This window comes from Felis catus, chromosome D1 (assembly GCF_018350175.1).
Source record: "Felis catus isolate Fca126 chromosome D1, F.catus_Fca126_mat1.0, whole genome shotgun sequence".
Lineage (NCBI taxonomy): Eukaryota > Metazoa > Chordata > Mammalia > Carnivora > Felidae > Felis > Felis catus.
In genome coordinates this window covers 110126887-110141873 of record NC_058377.1, presented here as the reverse complement: position 1 = coordinate 110141873, position 14987 = coordinate 110126887, and the positions used below count along the sequence as shown (strand labels likewise).

Here is a 14987-nt window from a genome sequence, read left to right as displayed (position 1 = left end):
CCGCCAGGGTCCCAGCACTCACCCAGGGCTGAGCATGGGTTAAACATAGGTGGGCAATGCCTAAAAGGGAGGCCCCGTCCTCCCTTCTCCTCCATGAAGCCTCCCTGATGCCTGGGCCGGTGCTCCCGAGTACTTAGACTGTCTGGGGCCCTTTCCTGAGTCAGAGGTGCCTGAGAGCAGGGCCTTCGGGACAGACATGGTCTGTCTGTGTAGCCCCAGCAGCTGGCCGGAGGCTCGGTCCCAGCCTCAGATGTGTGCAAAAGGAATGCACGAATGGGTGGCCATTCGTGTGGCTGAGGGAGGCCAGAGCCACCGGCTCAGGTGGCAGGTGTCTGGAGGGATCCGTTTCCCTCAGACAAAGGCTGGTGCGGGGGGCAGGTGAATAAATCATGAGGGGCCTGGAGCGGGGCCGGGGCAGGACAACTGACCTCATTCCGGGTGGTGAGGCGCACACAGCTGGGCAGTCAGAGGGCTGGGGACAGAACAGGGGGGCACAAGAGGCCAGTTGGGGCTGCCTGGCCCAGCCCCACATTTCTCCCTGACAAACGAGAGGCCGGAGGTCAGCAGAAGGTAGGTGAGAGGTGTTGGCAGGAGGTGGGGAAGCTCAGAGCTGCTCTGGGGCTCTGGGTAGGGAGAAGGGGGGACGTCTGGGGCCAGGATGGTGGGGGGGGTGCTGTCTTTCCAGAATCCAGGAGTCATCCTGGGGGGGGAGCGGTACGGGCAGGGAAAATAGGAAGAGCAAGGATGGACAGACAGAGAGACAGATGGACCAACGGAGCAGAGGGAGGGAGTGACAGAGATGGGTATGAGAGGTCAGAGAGACCCCCAGAGACAGCAGGGCAAATGTCAGCAGAGTGCAGGGGGGTGGCAAGGGGCCGTGGGTGAGACAGACGCAGAGAGATGGGCAGAGAGGGGCAGCGAGCAAGACCCAAATGGCGGGGGACGGGGGGGGGGGGGAGACCATAAGCCAGAAAGACCAGGTGACCAGGTGACCAGGGCTCTGCAAGGTAGCCCGTGGCCAGCATGGGGATGGAGACCGGTGGGTTGGGGGAGGCCAGGACTTGGGTGAGCAGCACGGGGAGAGCCCTACCAGCCTGTGGAGAGAGGGACAGGGGAAAGTACCCGGGAGCCTGTGGGGACCGCACCCACAGCTACCCACTCAGCCACCCTCCTGCAGGAACGGGGCGACCAGAGTGGGAAGAGGAGGCGCCCAGCCCTGGTCTCCATGGCCCTACCCCAGGGCCAGGCAGATGGCAGTCTCCCCGCGGGGGACCCCAGCCCCTCTGAGGGCACCCCAGGGCCCAGCCGGGCCCCTGCCAGCCCAGCAGCCAGCAGGCGGCGGGCACTCCTCAAGGAACTGGAGGCCCAGGTGCAGGCAGCCTACGGGCAGGTAAAGGGGACAGGGGTGTGGGGCACCAGAGGGAGCCGCGGGGATCCCCCGCCGCAACCGGGACCCTGTAGGACAGACCCAGGGCAGAGCTCAGGGAGGAGCCCCGGGACGTGCAGGTGGGAGGCAGGCTCAGTCAGCTGCCCAGGACGGAGGCTGGCGTCTCTCCCCACCTCTGCCCTCACCGAAGCCCGCGTCCAGCCCACAGCACCCAGAGCTGTCTCCCTTCCGCTCTTCACCTGAGTACAGGGTCGGGGGGCTGGTCCAGGCAGAGGTGCCGAGGGCGGGCAGGCTGGCCAGGGGCTCTAAGGTGAGAGCAAGGGCCCTGGCCCGGAGGGTCAGGAGCTTTCTGGACCGGGCCAAGACGGCCTCCTCTCAGGACAGGCGGTAGGGGCAGGGCCTGCCGAGTTCATACCACCATTCTGAGGGGAGAGGTGCCCCAGCCTGCCCTGGCACCCTGGGCACCTGGTTTCCTCCTCCCGTGTCCGGGCCCTGCTTCTGAAGACGTTAAGTCTCTCCTAATTGGGGGAGATTAGGGGTAGGGGTTGGGGGAGACAGTGCTGGAGAGGAGGTGCCCAGAAGACCCTCAGAGTGAGCGCAGGGAGGCTGTGCCTTCCAGGGGGCCTTGGCTCCTGAGTGGCCCCCCTCACCAGCAGGGATGCTCAGAGATAATCCTGGATTAGGACCCAAGCCCCCGGGCCCAGGGCTCCCCGCCTGCCCACCCGCTCCCAATCTTCCCCGCGAAACCCTAGGAAAATCCCCTGCAATGCTCCCAGGCTCTCACTGGGGACAGCTGGGGGCAGACAGGAGCCCACAGCATCCGCTGAGGCCCAGCCCTGGGCCGCCCCCAGGACTCCAGGCCTGGCATGGTTCGGGAGCCCATGGGAAACTGTGCCAAACGGCCTCGACATCGGGGGCCTAAGGTAGGACGGCTAAGGGGGAGAAGCCAAGGCCAGGAGGCTGGGCTGGAGCCTGGAAGGGTCAGCTGGGGTGGGCAGAGTCCTGTGTGAGGGCCGGGCTGGGGTTAGAGGTAGAGCAGGGCAGGTGGGTGGAGGGGGTGGTTCCCACCACCCTAGACCAATCAAGATTTCCCCGGGGGAAGGCCCCAGACTCCGGCCCCTTGCGGTCCTGGCTCCCACGGACCCCCGGGCCTTCCCGCCAAGCTCATCGGGCCCCCCGGGCGCCCATCCAGCTGCCCTGTGCCGGCCACTCTTCCTGCTCTCTGCCAGTCAGAGACAGGAGGTACAGAGCTGGAGCTGAAGGTCCCATTCTGCCACCGGCTTTCTGAGCAACCTTGGTCCAGTCCCTTGCCTTTTCGGGGGCCTCGGTTTGCCCAGTTGAACGGTAAGGGGGTGGACCCTTCCGGCCTAGAGTATTGATGGGTGAAGGCCCCCGCTCTCCTGTGCCCGGTTCCAAAGACGGGAGAGGCTGGTGAATGAGGGTGGAGGGGCCGCCGCCCCAGCTCATAGCTGGCTCTGCCGCAGGAGCGCTGGCAGTGGCCCAGCTCCCCCCCAGGGCGCTCCCACCACAGCCCCGGCCCCGGCCCCGGCCCCGAGGAGCAGGGGGACCCTGGGCCGGGCATCCAGGGTTACTCGGTGCTCAGCAGCCTGGTGGGGCCCGCCTGCATCTTCCTGCGGCCCAGCATCGCGGCCACCCAGCTCGTATGTATGGCAAGCCCCTGCCTTTGCCTCCTCTCTGCCTCTCCTTGAGTGGGGTCTTTGGAGCAAAGGCACACAGATCCAGGGGGTGGGACAGAGAAGAGTGGAGAAAACATCAAGGGGATCAAACAGCGGGGAGACCCAAGGAGACCCACCAGGAAAGAGAGAGGAGAGGGAACAGAGAACCTAAGAGACAGCCACCCAGGGGGTGGGCAGGGAGGTGGCAGGGCCTCCGAGAGAGAGAACGAGAGAGACACACGAAGGTCCCCAGGGCCACATCTGAGGCTCTGCCCGACCCCAGATCCACCTCTGGCAAATGGAGCTCTGTGACCTCTGCAAGGGGAGGGGCAGGAGGTGGGCAGAGGTCTGGGCAGGGGGCAGGGAAGGGGCGGCCCAAGGTGCCCAGGCCAGCGGGCGGGAACCGGTGGCAGCCTCCAGCCCTGAGCAGTGTCAGATGACCCAGGCCCTGCCCGTGCATGTTGGGGGTGCTGAGTGGGGAGCCCCAAAGAACAAGAGGAAGGGGTGCAGGTGTCAGGGTGGTCCAGGGGATTCTTAACTTCTCTGTGCGCCACCCCCCCCCTCCAGGACCGGGAGCTGCGGCCAGAGGAGATCGAAGGTAAAGCGTTTTGGAAAAGACTAGTCTCCAGAGGGGTGGACAAAGGGTGGAGCGCACAGGGTGGGGACACTGGGTGGGGCCTCGGTGGTCTCCACCAGGAAGGAACTAGGGGCAAGAGAAGGGCTGCAGGAGATCACAGAGCGATGGGGACGAGACCGAACGGGGAGGGGTTGACAGAGCCCCCAGCTGTCAGTCCCCAGGTCTCACTCGCCAGGTGGGTCTCACTTCCCTTTTGTGTTTGTTCATTGAGCAAACGCCTCCTGGGTGCCTACTGCGTGCCTGGCCCTGTGCTGGGCACAGGGAGTGTGGCAAACTAGACAGATACAGCCCATGTCCTCGGGGCGGGGGGGGGGGAGGAGGGGCAGATGTCAATGAGTCAACAAGTACAAACGATGCTAAGCGCTGGCAAAGAAATGAACAAATGGGCTGGAGGGGACTGAATTTAGACAGAAGACTTTCTTGGGCAGGTGACCCGAAGACCAGAAGAGGGAAGAGTGTTCCAGAATGTGAGCTCCATGAGCTCCATGAGGTTAGGGATTGTTTCCTTTCTTTTCCTTCCTTCCTTCCTTCCTCCTTCCTTCTTTCCTTCCTTCCTTCCTTCTTTCCTTCCTTCCTTCCTTCTTTCCTTCCTTCCTCCTTCCTTCCTTCCTCCTTCCTTCCTTCCTTCCTTCCTCCTTCCTTCCTCCTTCCTTCCTCCTTCCTTCCTCCTTCCTTCCTTCCTCCTTCCTTCCTTCCTTCCTTCCTTCCTTCCTTCCTTCCTCCTTCCTTCCTTCCTTCCTTCCTTCCTTCCTTCCTTCCTTCCTCCTTCCTTCCTCCTTCCTTCTTTCCTTCCTTCTTTCCTTCCTTCCTTCCTCCTTCCTTCCTTCCTTCTTTCCTTCCTTCCTCCTTCCTTCCTCCTTCCTTCCTTCCTGCCTTATCCCCACTACCTAGAGCAGAGCTTGGCACATAGTAGATGCTCCTTAAATATTTGTTGAAAGAACGAATTAAAGAACTAGCACACGCAAAGGCCCTGAGACAGCAAAGAGAAACTGATGTTTACAAGGAGGAAATGATTCGACCAAAGGACGAAGGAAGGGTGTGCTGGTCCAGGCTGGGGTCCGGGGGGGCGAGTGGGAAGGACTGACCCCGCCCTGCCCGGCAGAGCTGCAGATCGCCTTCCAGGAGTTTGACCGAGACCGTGACGGCTACATCGGCTGCCGGGAGCTGGGCGCCTGCATGCGGACCCTGGGCTACATGCCCACTGAGATGGAACTCATCGAGATTTCACAGCAAATCAGTATGTGCCTCAGACCTGCCCCAAGCCCAGTTCTCCGGGGGCCGTGGCCATGGCTTGAGCAGCTGGGCGGCCCAGGGAAGAGAGATGCCTCCACAGGTTGGCCCCCAGAGCCGGGGACCCTGGTCAAGGCGCTTGCTCTGCCTCTGAAGAATCTCCCCATCCCCTACAAGGTGGGGGGGGGCAAGGACCGTTATCCCCACTTTTTAGATGAGGAAACTGAGCAGATGATCCAGCCTACGGGGCCCCGCGAGAGGGAAGGACCCATTTAGTGGGGCAGGGGAGAGGGACGCGGGCCAGGAGAGGAGGGCAGGGGAGGGCCGGGGCCGGGCAGGGGTCTCTGGTTGCCTGGGGTCCCTGACGGGTACGGCCCCCAGGTGGCGGGAAGGTGGACTTTGAGGACTTCGTGGAGCTGATGGGCCCCAAGCTGCTGGCGGAGACGGCAGACATGATCGGCGTCAGGGAGCTTCGAGATGCCTTTCGGGAGGTGCGGCCCCTGGGGCTGGAGGGAGGGCAGGGGCTTCGGGTCTGCCGTGACGGAGGGCTGAGTGAGTGCGCGGTTTGGCCCGGGGACTCAACGCCTCGACCCACGCCGCCACAGTTCGACACCAACGGGGATGGCCGCATCAGCTTGGGTGAGCTGCGGGCAGCCCTCAAGGCCCTGCTGGGGGAGCGCCTCAGCCAGCGGGAGGTGGACGAGGTCCTCCACGACATTGACCTCAACGGGGACGGCCTGGTGGACTTTGAAGGTACCGCCCACTGCCCTCCGCGCTTAGCGCCAGCACAACCCCCGGAGGTTTTTAAGAGCTCAAGGGCATGACCAAAGGGGCATCGGCGCCGTGCGCTAGGCACTCTGTGCCCTCTCCCCGGGAGCAGGACAAGACAGTCAGCTCTTAGGGAGGCGGGAGTGCTTGGCCAAAGATGCGGATGTGGCCGAGATGGGAAGCCAGGCGGGTTGACCAGAACCTCGTTCTTCCTCTAGGCCGCGTTGCCCCGGGGGGAAAACCAGGGTTAAATAATGACAGAAGCCAAGGAAAATCAGTATGTAGAAATTCTCCCAGAGTTGTTCCTGAGCTTCCTAGCAGCCAAAGCAAAGAGGAAAACAGGTTCAGTTACGAGGTTTGGGGGTCTTGTCGTTGCTGCCGTTTCTCCGTTTCGTTTCGTTTCGTTTTGTCCATAAAGCAAAGCCCCTCTTCTTCGCCTGGGGGCCCGTTCCCCAGATCCAGAAGACTCCCTTGTGGGCTCTGCCCTGGACCACGCCTCCTCCCACCTCAAGGCCACTATATTGGTCTCACCCCTACTGGGGTCCAGACCGCAGACCCGCAACCTTGGCTTTGTCCTGGCAGAGTTTGTGCGCATGATGTCTCGCTGAGCCTGCACCGAAGCTGGAGGCAGGAGACGGGACTTGGGACCACAGCCACTGCCTGCCAGTGTGTGCCCGGAAACCCTCTGCTCCCAGCTGACCCTCCCCCACCCCCCGACCGCCTCCCTACCCTGCCTGTGGCCAACACCCTGTCCCGCCCTCACCCTCACCCCCGCTTCCCCACCAAGCACCGCTGCCCGTCCCTGTCTCTCTGAGAATAAAGTGTCTTGGAGCCTGAGGGGATGGCTTCTGCTTCACATTTGTTTAACCTGCAGGACCCAGTGTGTGGCCCCCCAAAAGTTATAAGATCCCTCGACCGTGAACTCCAGGTGGGCAGGGGCCCTTTCTGGATTCTGGGCCCCTCCCAGAGCCAGTATCAGGAAACGTCCCTAGATGAGTAAATGCCACCTGCTTCTCCCAGAGCTGGGATGTGCACTGGCCCCTCATCCCGCAAAAGGGCTCCCGTCAGGGCCGGGGTTACAACAGAGGGTAGCACAAGGGAGTGAGGGCTTTTCCCAGGCCAACCTCACGTACTCTGGGAGGGAGAAAGAGCTGGAAGGTCAGCTGGGAGGAGTGAGTGACGGACGGGCCCCTTCGGATACACATCAGCTTTGGGGTTCCCGCCTCAAACGCCCGAGCACGGCAGGGGCCAGGTCGGCATCCGCTCAGAGGCTCTCCTGCCCAAGCCCGCTTCCTCGCCCTCTCTCTCTTGCATTCCTGACTTCACCTCAGCGTCTGCTTCCCGGGGGGTGGGGGGGGACCCAAACGACACGTCCCCTCGCTCCAGCGCTGCCGTGGTCCTTAGAGCCCCATTCTGCAAACGGAGGAAACCAAGACGCTGAGTCTAAGCAACCTTGCTAGCGGTCACACGGCCCCACCGCCGTCTCTCCTGGCCCAGTCCATGCAGCACGTGCTGCCAGATTATTCTTTCTAAAAGAAAGTTTTGCCACGCTTCTGTTCAGGAACTGGCCATGACACCACCCCCCCCCGGCCCCCATCGCCCCCAGATTAATCCAGCCGCTTCTTCAGGCATCAGAAGGCTCTGGGAGGATGAGGGCTGGCATAGAATCACACACAGTTAGGAGGAAGCCGAGGTGGGACTTACAGCCAGGCCCCGGGACTTTAAAATCACAGCCCCAACAAGCCGGTGCCTCGAGTCACCGTGGAGCCGGGCCCTGGCCTCCGCTAACTGCAGCAAAGGTTTGCCTCGCAGAGCACTGCCTGACCCACGGCTGTTCCCACCTGCCGGGAGGGAGCCTTGACCTTCTGGTCGAGAAGGGGAGGGAGCTTACAGCGCCCCCGCCTGGTCGTCACAATCGCTGCTGCCGACAAGACGGCTTTGGGACGGAGAGGGAAGGGGGCCACCCGCGCCCTGCCCAGCCCAGAGCCTGGACGCCAAGGTGCCGGGGCTGGCCGCAGCGGTCTCAGCACTACTCGCCCGGCAGATCCCAATTAATCCCTAATTCTCAATTAGGGGATCTCTCCTGCCAGTCTGGCAGGCCTGGGGATGAGAAGGAGCCGCCCCAGCCCCAGAGCTTCCCTGGGGGCTCGGGCCCACCCCCCTCCCTGCCACCACCCTCCACCTGCTGGCACAAATGGCATCCTCCGTCCCCTCTGCAGGGGCTGGGGGTGGTGACTGACGTCGCCTGTGGTTGGGGGGGGGAGGGGGAGGGAATGGCGATGGGATGGTGATAATTGGCCGCCGTGTATCTGCTGGCCCCCCAAAGTGCCCACAGCTCCTCCAAATCTCCTATGCGCCTTCCTACCCCCAAAAAGCTGCTGGTCCAGAAAGTCCCAACAGAGTAACCGCTGGAGCAGGGCCCAGGGCCGGGAAGAAACAGTGAGTGGGCAGAGACTATCCTGAGCCAAGAGCCCCTTCTCCGCTTAGTGGGGGCACCTGCCCCCAACCCCGTAGGCTGTGGCCAGCTGGAGCAGGCCGGAGCTACGAGATCTTCTGGGTTTCCAAAAGAAACTGTAAACTCAGACTTACATTGAGTCCATTTTATTGATTTTTTTCTTTTTTTTTTTTTAAGAGAGAGTGAGTGGGAGAAAGGGGCAAAGGGAGAGGGAGAGAGAATCCCAAGCAGGCTTCACACTCAGCATGGAACCAGACTCAGGGCTCCATCCCACGACCCCGGGGATCAGGACCTCAGCCGAAATCAAGAGACAGACCTCAGCCGACTGAGCCACCCAGGCACCCCAATTAAGTCCACTTTAAATAGTTTGACTGCTGACTATAGAATTCAATGAGGTGTATAAACCTTACATGTACAGCTCAATGAATTTTTATATGTGTGTGCACTCAGGGAACCATCACCCACATCAAGATATTACATCCACTTATTTAGAACAGTTCTAGGCTTACAGAAGTATCTTGAAGATACCACAGGGAGTTCCTGTATACAATCCACCACAGCCAGCTTGGGCAAGGTTCTCCAGAGAACAGAACCAATAGAAGACGTGTGTGTGTGTGTGTGTGTGTGTGTGTGTGTGTGTGTGTAGCTATTTATTGTAAGGAATTGGCTCAGGTGATTATAGGTGCTGAGCAGTCCCAAGGTTGACAGTCAGCAAGGTGGAGAGCCAGGGGAACTGGTGTTTCAGTTCCAGTCTGAGCCTCAAGGACTGAGGACCAGCAAAGTTTCGAAGACAGATGTCCTGCCTCGACCCTCAAGCAGGCCAAGTTCCCTCTTACTCAGCCTTGGTGCTCCATTTGGGTCTTCAACTGATCGGATAAGGCCCACCCACCCATCATGGGAAGGGCCATCTGCTTTACTCAGTCCTCCAATTCAGTGGATGTTAATTGCATCCAGAAACACCCTCACAGTCACACCCAAAGTCACATTTAGCCAAACATCTGGGCATTTGTGACCCAGGCACGTTGGCACTTAAAATTAACCATCATGCTCTATTAATATCTTATGTTGGAATGGTCCATTTGTTGCCATTAATAAACACTGACACGTAATTATTAACTAAAGTCTATATTCTATGCAGATTTCATAATTTTCCCCCTGACTATCCTTTCGCTGTCCAGAATGCCACCCTGGACACCACATAACATTAGGCATCATGCCTCCTCAAACTCCTCTTGGTTGTGATAGTTTCCCAGGCTTCCCTTGTGTTGTTTCATTCTTCTGATCTTGACAGTTTTAAGGAACACTGGTCAGGTATCTTATAGAAAGTCCCTAAGTTGGGATTTGTCTGATGTTCCCCTCATGATTAGTCCGGGGTTATGGGTTTGTAGGAGGAAGACCACAGAGGTAAAGTGCCCTTCTCATCCCATCATATCAAGGGCACATAGCATCAACATGACTTCACCGTTGATGTTGACCTTGATCACCTGGCTTGAGGTAGTGTTTGTCAGGTTTCTATACTACAAAATTACTTTTTCTTTCTCCCATTATGTACTACACTCTCTGGAAGAAAGTTACTCTGCATAGCCCACACTTAAGGGGTGAGGGGTTACAGTCCACCTCATTAAGGACAGAGTCTCTACATAAATTACTTGGAATTCCTCTATATAGATTTGTCTCTTCTCTCCCTTTATTTATTTAACCATTAGACATAGATATAGAGATAGATGAGACAGAGATAGAAATAGAGATAGAAATACATGTCAGTAAAGGCTCATAGATATTTATTTTATACAAGTTATAATCCAATACTTTAAAAAATTTTTTTGTTCATATTCCTCCAGATTGGGCCATTGGGAGCCCTTTCAGTTAGCTCCTGTGTCCCTTTGACATACCCCCATCATGGTGGCATTGAGGGTTTGGGGATTTGGGGGTGTGGTGGGTTTGGGTTTGTTTGTTCGTTCGTTCATTCGTTTGTTTTTCAGCATTTTCTTACTTTCTAGCAGTGTAAGATGCTCCAGGATCATCTTGTCTGTTTCCTGTCCCCGGCTTAGAATTAGCCATTTTCTCCAAGGAACTCTGGTTCACTTTATTGGAGAATGCTATTAGAAGCCAAGATCTGGGGGGGGGCGCCTGGATGGCAGTTAAGCATCCAAATTTAGCTCAGGTCATGATCTCGTGGTTTATGAATTTGACCCCTGCATCAGGCTCTGTGCTGACAGCTCAGCCTGGAGCCTGCCTCGGATTCTGTGTCTCCCTCTCTCTCTGCCCCTCCACCCCCTCTCTGCTTAAAAATAAATAAACATTAAAAAAAAACTTAAAAAAAAAAAAAGAAACCAAGATCTGGGTGCTACATTGCTTCTAGGCTCTCTCAGTTGATAGAGAAGATATGCATGTACACTAATCTGTGTATATACAATTTTTAAATATTTCTGTATGTAATCTACTGTATCTATATTGAGCTAAACACGAGTTCATATTAATGTCTCCAATTTCCGACCCATTACCACATGGATCACGCTAGCCTCCTCCCCTTGCTTACAAGTAACTTCTCGTCCAAAAAATAAGAAATCTTCCATGTTCATTTACTTACTTTTCAATTCCCGTGTACGTGCACAGTGGTTTTAAAATTGTCAACCCACACCCCCACAGGAAACCACTTCAACTAGAGACAGTGCTCTTTCATTGTCACAGATCCACTCATTTCCAGATAGGCACCTTAGTCACCCGCCCCTTCCGTGAGGCCATCTCGTACATTTGTAAAACAGACTCTTTTGTCACATTCTTCATTCCATCCTGGGATCCCCTGACCTCCTAAATGATTTTTTAAATTTTGCATAAAGCTTACTCTTTACGACAGATGCTTAATATCTTGTATCCACCATTACAGTATCATATAGAATAGTTTCAGTGCCTTAAAAAAAAACAAAAATCTCCAGGGTGACTGGGTGGCTCAGTTAGTTGAGCATCCCACTGTTGATCTCAGCTCTGGTCTTGATCTCAGGGCCATGAGTTCAAGCCCAGCATGGGGCTCCAAACTGGGTTTGAAGGCTACTTTAAAAAAAAAAGTCCAGGGGTGCCTGGGTGGCTCAGTGGGTTGGGCGTCCGACTTCGGCCCAGGTCATGATCTCCGACTTCTGGCCCAGGTCGGCCCAGGTTCGTGGGTTCGAGCCCTGCATCGGGCTCTGTGCTGACAGCTCAGAGCCTGGAGCCTGCTTTGAATTCTGTGTCTTCCTCTCTCTGCCCCTCCCCCGCTTGTGTTCTGTCTCTCTCTCAAAAATAAACACTAAAAAATAAATTTTTAATGTGAAAGAACATTACAAAAAAATACATAAACTTTTAAACAATTATTTAAAACATCCCTTGTTCAGCTACTTAATTCTACCCCTCATCACCCCTGGCAACCAGTCATTTGTTTACCTTATGTAGAAGTTTCCTTTTTTCCAGAACGCCCTACAATTGGAATCATACAGTACATGGTTTTTTCAGACTGGCTTCTTTCACTTAGCAATATGCCGCTCCGTGTCTTTTCATGGCGAGATAGATGATTTCCTTTTATTGCTGAATAATAGTTCATTATATGGATACATCACAGTTAATTTGCTCATTCGCCAATTGAATGCCACTTCCTCTGGGAAGACTTCTGTGATGTCACCAAGCAGGCTCCTTCCTCCAAATTCCAATGCATCCTGTACCAGACCTCCCATTGTCTTACTATACTGTGTGCCTTCGCTTCCCTGTCCGTCTCTCCTTGAGACTAAGAGCTCCTTGAGGGCAGAAGCCATGGCCAGTTCATTTCCATATCATCAGTGTCCAGCACAAGGCCTGGGATGAAGGATAGAGTCAGAAAAATGTCTGTTGAATGAATGAATGAACGAACGAACGAACGAACGAACGAATGTCCTGCAGATGAGAAAAATCTACAGACCCGGGGCATGAGGGGTACGCGAGGCCAGAAAAGTTTTGAGGAAGAGTAGCGTGGGAGAAAGGGTTAGTGTTTGGAGGAGAGTCTAAGATATAGGGTTATGAGGAATGAGATTTCAGGGGAGGGGTCTGGGTAGAGAAATGGATGGAAAAGAGGAGAATGAATATTCATTTGTCCACACGACAGCCCTATAAGATAGTTATTATTAGCGTCCGCCTCTTAAAAGACAGGGAAACCCAAGCATGCCGAGGTGAGTAACTTGCCCAGGAGGAAATCGCCTGTGGGGGCAGTGTGAGATTCGAACCATCAGCTTATTTAACTCCAGTCGATGCTCTCATCACCAGTTTGGGACAGGGCCCGACCTCAACGGAGGTGAGCTGTTGCTGCTATTGTCAGTATGAGGCACCGGCTTGGGGTCTGGGGGGCCAGGTTGAGGGGTCTCTGAGGTTGCCCTCGGACCTGAGACCCAGCCTGGACCTGAGCACTAGGCAAATGAGCAGCACAGGCGCGGTGGTAGCGTTGGTGAGGGACCCGTTGCCATAGGAACAAACGGAGGCTTTAGGAGGAGGGCGCATGCGCGGACCGGGGAAAGGGTGTTGAACCGGTGAAAGGTGACGTAAAAGCGCACGGGGTGAGACGCAGGGCTCCGAACGTCAAAGCCCTGCGTCCTCCGGCACCCAGAGCGGTAGAAAGGCGCGTTCTGTGGTGGCGGCGGCAGCAATAACAGCCCCAGCCGGACCGAGACCAGGCGGAGCGCAGCCGACGTGCAAAACAGCGCGAGTGAAGCGTTAGGGCGGCGCCCGCACACGGGAAGACCCCTCCGCGTGAACCGCGGCGGACCGGACCGGGGTCCCGGCTTCCGAGGCCCCGCCTCTCGGGCCTTGGGACTAATCGGATTGAGAGCGCGCCGGCCTGGACCGCGAACTCGCCAATTGCGTAGGGCGTCAGCCACCGCCCAATCCGGAGCAGACAGGTGCGAGCCCCGAAAGGCGGAGGCCAATCAGCAGCGGTTGCGGCCTGTTGGGGCCGGTCTCGGCCAATGAGGAGGCTCGAGTGACATCTTCGCGCACCAATAGGGAGTGAGAGAGCGTTCGTGCCCGCCTACCCTTCCGGCCTGAGCTCTATTTACCAGGGGCGTGCGGCCGGTTTACCAATCAGAGCGCGGCTGAGCGGCCAAGCAGCCAACCCCGGAGGAGCGGCCGGCCGGCGTCCGCCGCACCCAAGAGTTGGGGATGTCCTACAAACCCATCGCCCCCGCCCCCAGCAGTACCCCCGGCTCCAGCACCCCTGGGCCCGGCACCCCGGTCCCTACAGGTGAGGATCCAGCTCTACCCCTGCTCACCTGCCCGGGTGGTGGAGAAGACGGCCTGAGTTCTGCAACACTGGGCCTGCCGCCTACCCTCGCTGAGCCTCAGTTTGCTGGCCTGTGAAGTGGGCGTGGTCACGTAAGGGCTAGTTGGTGGAGTGCAGGGGGAGGGGTTTGTCCCTGAAGTTGAGCTCCTGAAGTGAAGCATCCGTTTGGAGGGAATCGGGCGAATCCGGTCGGGGGCTTGGAACGCTGGGAGGAGGCGTCCTGGCCCCGCGCTGACCTCTTACTCGCGCATGTTGCAGCCGGAAGTGTCCCATCGCCATCGGGCTCGGTGCCGGGAGCCGCTGCCCCTTTCAGACCCCTGTTTAACGACTTCGGACCGCCCTCCATGGGCTATGTGCAGGTGAGTGGGGCTGAGGGACTGCCTCTGGATGGGGACTGGAGGTCCCCTCGGGGCCTGAGTTCATCGCCCTGTCCTCTTTTGACACAGGCAATGAAGCCACCGGGCACCCAGGGCTCCCAGAGCACCTACACGGACCTGCTGTCGGTCATAGAGGAGATGGGCAAAGAGATCCGGCCAACCTATGCTGGTAGCAAGAGCGCCATGGAGCGTCTGAAGAGAGGTAAGTGAGGCCTTCACCCGCCCTGGTCAAGAGACTAACACCGGACAGTCCTTCATGGGGAAGGGAAGGACATCTGAAGGCCACCTGAGCCAAGCCTAGACAAGGGCCAGGATCACCATCCAGAGAGGTGTTTTGAATTGAATTGAAATTGAGTCCGTTTTCGGGGAAGGACCAGAGCATTTGAATTTCAACAAGGCAGATTTGAGGGTTAGCCACGTCTCTAATCGTATTAGTCCCCTCGTTAGATTATAGTCCTTGTCCTTTTTACTGAAAGGAAAGGGGGTAGAGAGGGAGGGGTCTTCCTCTGGGGGGGGGGTCGGTGGTGGGACTGTGGAGAGTCGCTCTACGTCACTTGCGCATCCCCACCTCAGGCATCATCCATGCCCGGGCCCTAGTCAGAGAGTGCCTGGCAGAGACAGAGCGGAACGCCCGCACGTAACAGGACGCAACTCCGCCTCCGAATCTGGACCTTTCCCGGCCACTGCAGAGCACCTGCTTCTCCCTGGCCTTCACCCCGAGTTGCACTTCCCAGCCTGGGCTTCCCGTCCTGTGTCCCGTGGTGGGTGCCCCCCAGGAACCAGGGGGCGGCTCTCCCTCCAGTCGACAGCACTAACTGGGACTCTTTCAAGAGTTAGCAGCGAGGTCACTGTGAGTCCCACCCATGACCTGCCAACAGTGTTGATCCAACTGGAGCGTTCTCCTTTCTGTGGCCCCCACCACTCAGCACTTACCCAGGACTTTTCACCACTTTTCCCAGACTCCTCCCCTAGCAGGGCCTCCGAAGGCCTGTCACCTCCCTGCCTCGTCCCCTGGGCCATAGCGACTCTTTTTTCAGTGTCTTTTGCTAAACATGCCCTTTTTGTATAAATAAAAGATAATTTGGAGTTGTTCTCTCATCTCTTAGTCTTTCTGAGTCTGGTACTTCTGCTAAGCCAGGCAGAAATTGGGAAAGAGGAGACTTACAGAGGGGAAAGGGCCGG

The 14987-nt window shown here is 57.3% G+C and overlaps 2 protein-coding genes and 1 long non-coding RNA gene across 6 annotated transcripts; 2 read left to right on the top strand and 1 right to left on the bottom strand.

Moving 5' to 3' along the window:
• The first annotated feature begins 1065 nt into the window (after positions 1-1065).
• On the top strand, positions 1066-6535 carry CABP2 (calcium binding protein 2). Of its 2 annotated transcripts, none has more exons than XM_019812762.2 (6): positions 1066-1390; positions 3631-3661; positions 4803-4937; positions 5312-5421; positions 5536-5683; positions 6281-6535. In XM_019812762.2, the coding sequence occupies exons 1-6, from the start codon at positions 1226-1228 to the stop codon at positions 6304-6306; spliced, it is 615 nt and encodes a 204-aa protein (XP_019668321.2). In that variant the 5' UTR covers positions 1066-1225; the 3' UTR covers positions 6307-6535. The 2 variants fall into 2 exon arrangements, with proteins under 2 accessions (XP_019668321.2, XP_019668322.2); XM_019812763.3 differs by lacking the exon at positions 1066-1390 and adding an exon at positions 2169-2310.
• LOC109492218 lies at positions 6474-13556 on the bottom strand. Of its 2 annotated transcripts, XR_006586726.1 has the most exons (3): positions 13418-13556; positions 11571-11975; positions 6474-7111 (listed from the first exon to the last, which is right to left on the bottom strand). It is a non-coding gene; the product is annotated as an uncharacterized LOC109492218 (long non-coding RNA). The 2 variants fall into 2 exon arrangements; XR_002146050.2 differs by lacking the exon at positions 6474-7111 and having other exon boundaries at positions 11433-11975.
• On the top strand, positions 12709-14903 carry CDK2AP2 (cyclin dependent kinase 2 associated protein 2). 2 transcript variants are annotated; one of them, XM_003993701.5, is made up of 4 exons: positions 12709-13389; positions 13687-13787; positions 13875-14007; positions 14379-14903. In XM_003993701.5, the coding sequence occupies exons 1-4, from the start codon at positions 13308-13310 to the stop codon at positions 14444-14446; spliced, it is 384 nt and encodes a 127-aa protein (XP_003993750.2). In that variant the 5' UTR covers positions 12709-13307; the 3' UTR covers positions 14447-14903. The 2 variants fall into 2 exon arrangements, with proteins under 2 accessions (XP_003993750.2, XP_019668323.2); XM_019812764.2 differs by having other exon boundaries at positions 13387-13520.
• The last annotated feature ends 84 nt before the right edge of the window (positions 14904-14987 follow it).